The sequence below is a fragment of the Dermacentor silvarum genome, chromosome 1, assembly GCF_013339745.2.
Source record: "Dermacentor silvarum isolate Dsil-2018 chromosome 1, BIME_Dsil_1.4, whole genome shotgun sequence".
In the NCBI taxonomy this organism is placed as follows: domain Eukaryota; kingdom Metazoa; phylum Arthropoda; class Arachnida; order Ixodida; family Ixodidae; genus Dermacentor; species Dermacentor silvarum.
Genome location: NC_051154.1, coordinates 404,501,179 through 404,508,061, shown reverse-complemented (window position 1 = coordinate 404,508,061; position 6,883 = coordinate 404,501,179). Strand labels below are relative to the sequence as shown.

The 6,883-nt window shown below is 48.3% G+C and overlaps 1 protein-coding gene across 1 annotated transcript; it reads left to right on the top strand.

Moving 5' to 3' along the window:
- Window positions 1-1,662: 1,662 nt before the first annotated feature.
- Window positions 1,663-4,281, top strand: LOC119446773 (uncharacterized). The gene has a single exon (XM_049663587.1). The coding sequence runs from the start codon at window positions 1,663-1,665 to the stop codon at window positions 4,279-4,281; it is 2,619 nt and encodes an 872-aa protein (XP_049519544.1).
- Window positions 4,282-6,883: the final 2,602 nt, after the last annotated feature.

The window sequence follows — 6,883 nt, the reverse complement described above, 5'->3', positions numbered from 1 at the left end:
AACATAACATCAATTTTTCCTAGCAGGTTACGGTGAGACACTTTATCAAATGCCTTCGCAAAGTCCACCAAGATCATATCCGTCTGCTCCCGTGAGTTAATAGTTTCTGAAAGATTATGGGCTAGTTCGATGAGCTGAGATGTTGTGGATAGGCCTTTACGAAAGCCATGTTGGTGGATAGATAACAAGTTATATTCATTAATATATTTAACAGATGTTTAGAGAGAATGTGTTCAAGCTTTTTTGAACAGGTACTAGTAATTGATAAAGGGCGATAATTTGCTGAATTATCAGCACCGCCGGTTTTGACCACAGTAATCACTTCAGCTTGCTTCCACACTTTTGGTAAAAAACACTATGAAGTGAAGACCGAAAAATTACTGCAAGATATTTAGAATTCTCTTCAGTGTATCGATAAAGAAACTCATTAGGGATGCCATGGGGTCCCGGGCTTTTCTTTATGTTCAAATGAAGCAAGAGGTTGAGCACACCTTGTTCAGAAATTTCAACGTCAGCAATAGGCGGCCTGTCAGATGGAAATTCAATACTCGGCATAATATCGTTATCTTCTGTGAACAGAGATGCAAAATATTCATTGAAACTTTCAGAAGAAGGACGCTCCTTGGACTGTGTCGTTGAGCAAGCATTCGATGATGGATTAATATATCTCCAAAATTTACCCGGTGCTTCTTTTAAAAAATTTTGGGGTTGCAATGCCAAAGAACCTTTGTTTGGATTCTTTCAAACTTTTCTTAAGATTCCTTCAGAGACATCAAATGATGAATCGAGTCTGAATGTTAGGATTATTTTTATAATTGTTACGTTTTCGTTCTAATTGTCTCTTTAAGTGTATTATTTCTCTAGTTATCCAAGGGCTTCCATTGCTAGCTTTCTTTATATGCTTAGGTATATACAACTTTATAGAAGACATGACTAAATTAGCAAAGTACTCCCAGAGACAATCAGGACTTTGATTATGCATATAAAGATCAGAGAATCTCTCATAAGAGTCCTCTAGCAATTATAGAACCCCAACATCATCAGCTCTAGCAAAGTTTAACACAACATTTTTTGGGGGGATGATTGACAGTGTTGGTGGAAAGGCTCAAAGACAGCACCACAAGTTTATGGTCCGAGATACCATCACTGGTCTCACAGTCGATTAGGAAAGGCAACAGGTGATCAGACACGAAAACAAGGTGAAGGATAGACGAAGAACGGGCACTGATTCTAGTAGAGTCGGTCACCCCCTGGTTTTAACCAAAACAAAAAACTAGTTGTCGGAGATTAGCAGCAGACGACGAAGAAAGAGAACGGAACGTGGGCTGCTGCCTCCGCGCCTGGCGCCAAGAAGTGCGCGCACCGCTATCATCATCATAAAACCTTTTGTGTTCGTCTCTCGCCATTAAAGGCTTCGTTGAGTGTGTCGCGGCTCTGTCTTTTCTGGCGACGTGAACGAGTTGCCGGCGTTCCGCCACATATGGTGCCGAAACCCGGGACAACGAGCGGATCACAACGACGTGGACAACGAGCGCCGGCGCCGACGAGTTTCTTTTAGAAACTGAAGCCGGAGCAATCTGATCCTCATCGGAACCGCACCCAGGGAAGCAACGCGCGGAACCGGCTACCTTACGAGCAAGTAATCCGCCATCCTAACGAAATATGGACCGCCTGAAAGCGAAACGCTCTGCTAGACGAACCCAATCAACGAAAATCATTAATGAGGCGACGACGCTGCTGCAGAGCGACTGCAACGACCGCACGGCATTCAGAAAGGTTATCGACAAACTCGTCGCCAGCCGTGACGAGCTTCAGAAGATCAATGCCGAGCTTGAGGACGTGATTCCTGTCGATGATCTTGAAAGAGAGTACGAGTCCGCAGCGCATTATGACGACCAGACGCTTGAGACCCTGACACGCCTCCGGGACCGACTCGAAGATCTCACCGTCGGCAGCACGGTGCTGACTCCTCCCTCAACGACGCTCAATATGCCACCTGCCCCAACGACAGTTGCGTCACAGAGCTTCGGACCTCGTCTCCCAACGCTGACCATCAAGCCTTTCCATGGGGACGTGAGTCAATGGACGTCGTTTTGGGAGCAATTCAATGGCGCGGTCCACACGAATACAACTCTGCGCACGACGGATAAATTCCACTACCTCCGCAACTACCTGCTAGGGGAAGCAGCAGCTGCCACTGCCGGACTACCAACGACTGAAGCGTGTTATGAGAGTGCCATCGATCTGCTAAAGCAGAGGTTCGGGGACAGGAGCCGGATTGTACAGCATCACTTCAGAGCGCTCCGCGAAATGCAGCCCGTGACGTCTCCATTGGATACGAGGGAGTTGCGCAGGCTGTACGACGGAGTCCAGCTGAATGTCCGCTGCCTCAACGTCCTAGAAGTTCCAACTAGTAGTTTTGCGGCGATGCTCTACGACCTTCTGATTCAATATCTGCCACAAGAAATCGTCGTGGCATTCCACCGCCTTAACCGTCTCCAGGATTACGCACGAGGCACGGAACCCTCTGCTTCAGGGGAGGCAACCACAACGTCTTGCAAGAAACTCGAGCAGCTCTTGCGGTATACACAGATAGAGCTTGAAACAAGAGAGCATTATGCTCCATCGGCATCCTCCTTCAAAGGTGGTGGGTCCTACAGAAAGCATGTGCCATCGTCATCAGTCATGCATGCATCGGTACAATCAAAACAAATCCGCAACGAATGTTTCTTTTGCAAATCTACAAGACATGCAACCGAGGTATGCAACGCTACCTTGACCATGTCAGAGAAAAAGAACCGGCTGGCTAAAGCTATGAGGTGCTACCGATGTACTATAAAAGGCCACCGCGCAAACGAGTGCCGGCGGAAGTTGGTGTGCGCGGCCTGCAAAGGCAGGCATGCTTCAACGATGTGCGACCCAGCTTTTCGAGCGACAAGGGGCGAGAAGCCACATAACGTCGTATTTGATGCTACCAAGCCAATGAAGGCAGAGATTCCACGGTCGACTGCCGTTACAAGCTGTCAACTTGACGAGACCATTAATTTACAGACTTTTCGTTCTTGGATCATCGGTTCCAACGAGACATCCTATGTCAGAGGCATCTTCGACGGAGGCAGTCAACGCACGTTCATTAAGGAAGACCTGGTGGCGCGATTGGGACTAAAAATCATTAGAGAAACATGCATAGCGGTGAACACGTTTGCGTCAGACGTTCCTTCTCGTGTGAGAAAATGCAATGTCGTCGAAGTTCGTCTACGTAGTCAATTTGATGATAGCGAGTACATCATTGAAGCGATAACCATGCCAGTAATTTGCCACGACATCTCTGCCACGGCTATGGAGTGTTCATTCGCAGCCAAATTACGCGAGCAAAGTTACCACCTGGCGGACGATCAAACTGTGCCTCGAGGATGTGGCGAGAAAGGCATTAGCCTACTCATAGGATCTGATCAGCTTTGGAGCATCTTGAGCGGCGACATCATACGCAGCACGGAAGTGCAAGGATTGGTCGCGGTCAAGACTAATCTCGGCTGGACACTACAAGGTCCTACCATGAAAACGAGCTTCATAAACGGAACATCCGAAGTGATGATCTGCGTCCTCCGAGTGCAAGCTGGAGAAGTTAAAGGATCAGACCGAAGCACACTGGAGTCCTTTTGGTCGTTGGATGCTATGGGAATTGCGCCAAACGAAGCAACTCATGGGCACGCAGACACGATGTCTGTTTTCCAACGTAAACTTGTAAAGATTGGAAAGCGGTACCAAATAGCCGTGCCGTGTAAAGAACCGGATATTGAGCTACTACAAGACAATTACAGCGTCGCACTCAATCGTTTACGAAATCTGGTTAAGCGCATCTCGAAGCCCGAAGGATTGCTTGAGAGATACGATACGGCGATTCGTCAGTACATTGTTTCCGGCCATGCTGAAGTTGTACTTGACAAGGAATCGATAGATGGCCCTGCGTACTACATGCCACACAGGGAGGTTATTTGTGAGGACTCGCTCACAACCAAGCTCCGCATGGATTTTGATGCGTCCTCTCACGCCAAAGGGGAGAGATCTTTGAACAGTTGCCTCGAAACTAGCCCGAACCTAAACCCGGACTTACTGCAGGTTCTCCTTCGCTTCAGATGGTACCTAGTGCCTATGACAGCAGACATCGAGAAGGCGTTCCTGCAAGTGGAGATACGAAAAGAGGACCGTGACCTGTTCAGATTCCTGTGGTTTGACAAAAGTCCTGCTGTTCCTTTCACGGAAGAAGCGGTAGAGGTTTAGCGTATGACCAGAGTACCCTTTGGATCTACAGCAAGTTCATTCATGCTTACGGCTACGATACAGCATCACTTGAAGACACAAGTTCATCCCGAGAAAAGAGCCGTAGCGCAGCTACTTCTGAAATCCTTCTACGTTGATGACCTCTTATTTGGAGCGAATGACTTAGAAGCAGCGGTGACTCTTTACAAGTGCACCAAAGAACTGATGGATGATGCTGGCATGCCTTTAAGGAAATTGAGCTCAAGCTATAGGCAACTAGAACGACTGTTCGACTCCAATGATACTCTTACCCCTCTAGCCTATGCGAAAGTTGGACATCAAGAGAGAGTGCTAGGGATGGGTTGGTGCAAAGCAACAGACGCATTCGTCTACAACCCGGAGAACATCTTTACTTTCTTGGAGAAGGCAAAGGACACTAAGCGTTTTGTCCTCCAGACAGTGTCGAGGATCTACGACCCTTTAGGATTTCTCGCACCCTTCGTAGTGCGAGGAAAAATTCTGTTTCAGCAGTTAGTACGCAGTTTCCCTGCGTACTACATGCCACACAGGGAGGTTATTTGTGAGGACTCGCTCACAACCAAGCTCCGCATGGATTTTGATGCGTCCTCTCACGCCAAAGGGGAGAGATCTTTGAACAGTTGCCTCGAAACTAGCCCGAACCTAAACCCGGACTTACTGCAGGTTCTCCTTCGCTTCAGATGGTACCTAGTGCCTATGACAGCAGACATCGAGAAGGCGTTCCTGCAAGGTAAGGTGTTTCGAAGGTTGACTGGGACGAAGATCTTCCTGATCACATTGCGGAAAAATGGCACGGCTGCAGAAACGAATTGATTAATTTGTCAAAAGTCAATGTTCCCCATCACCTCATGAGTGGAGTTACAGAACCGCGTGACCTTCAACTACACGTTTTCGTCGACGCAAGCACAAAAGCGTACGGAGCTTGTGCATACCTTCGTGTAGAAGATGTGAATGGGAGCGTGGCTAGCACTCTGATTGTGGCCAAGTCAAGGATCGCCCCACTGAAAGCTCTATCCTTACCGCGACTAGAGCTAATGGGTGCGTTAACAGGAAGCAGGCTGTTAAAATATATAGTGGAAAGCTGCGGAGATCTCATGCCAAGAGCGCAATGTTTTCTTTGGACTGGCGCAACCATAGCGCTTGGCTGGTTACAGCGAGCGCCTTCGACTTTAGATGTATTTGTGAAGAACCGAATCACAGAAATTCTGTCTATTACTTCGAAATGTAGCTGGCGGCATTGTCCAGGAGAAACCAATCCTGCTGACAGACTGACCCGAGGTGTTTCCTTAAACGCACTGATTACCGAGGTAGACTGGTGGCAAGGACCAGCTTGGCTGAGTAAAGACTCAGAAAAATGGCCAGCTGTGAAGCATTCAGAGCCCCAAATCAACGACATCCTAGGGATAACAGCAACAAATCCAACGACGCTTCACTCTACAGGAAACACATTGCAGTTAACCCCACTGCTAGACGCCACGAAGTTTAGTTTACTGCACAAGCTTCTCCGTGTCACAGCATGGGTGCAGCGCTTTGTCTCGAACGTTAAGTGCAAGATTAAAAAAGCTGGAGTCATCTCTGCAGAAGAAATATTGGCTGCTGAGAGATATTGGATCCGGCAAGTTCAAGCTGAATCGTTGCCTGAGGAGAGGAGTTGGTTGCTGGAAAGGCAAGATCCGCCCAGTAAATCATGGGTAGCACAACTACACCCATTTCTCGACGAGAATGGGCTTCTACGCGTCGGAGGAAGACTACAGAACCTCACAGACAGCCGAGACGTCAAGCATCCAGTGCTACTTCCAAGTCGACATGGTTTCACCGAGCGGGTATTTGCGGATGCCCATCGTCGAGTCATGCATGGAGGAGTAACGGCGATAATACACAACGAACGCGAACGATTCTGGGTCCCAAGAGCACGACAAGCGGTATAGGAAGCAATCAACCGATGCCTTCTATGCGTCCGCTTTCGCACGAAACCCACTGTGACGCCGTACCCGCCGCTTCCAGTCTGTCGGGTCGAAAAGACTAAACCTTTCAACACTACAGGACTTGATTTTACCGGACCATTGTATGCGAAGTCATCCGAGAGCTCCGACAGAAAAATGTACATCGTACTTTTCACATGTGCAGTAACAAGAGCATTGCATTTGGAACTGGTCTCGGATATGTCTTCACCGGCGTTCCTGTTGGCATTCCGGCGTTTCATTGCAAGAAGGGGACTCCCAAGTACCATTTACTCCGACAATGCCTGAACCTTCAAGAGGCCAGTGCAGAAGCTACATCGTCTAGAACTAGGTGTTACCACATTTGAGGCCCCGGAGGATGTCGGAGATTAGCAGCAGACGACGAAGAAAGAGAATGGAACGTGGGCTGCTTCCTCCGCGCCTGGCGCCAAGAAGTGCGCGCACCGCTATCGTCATCATAAAACCTTTTGTGTTCGTCTCTCGCCATTAAAGGCTTCGTTGAGTGTATCGCGGCTCTGTCTTTTCTGGCGACGTGAACGAGTTGCCGGCGTTCCGCAACACTAGTTCTAGAAGCTCATTGCAATTCGAAATTGCTGTATCACCAGGAGAGTAAGCATTCCACT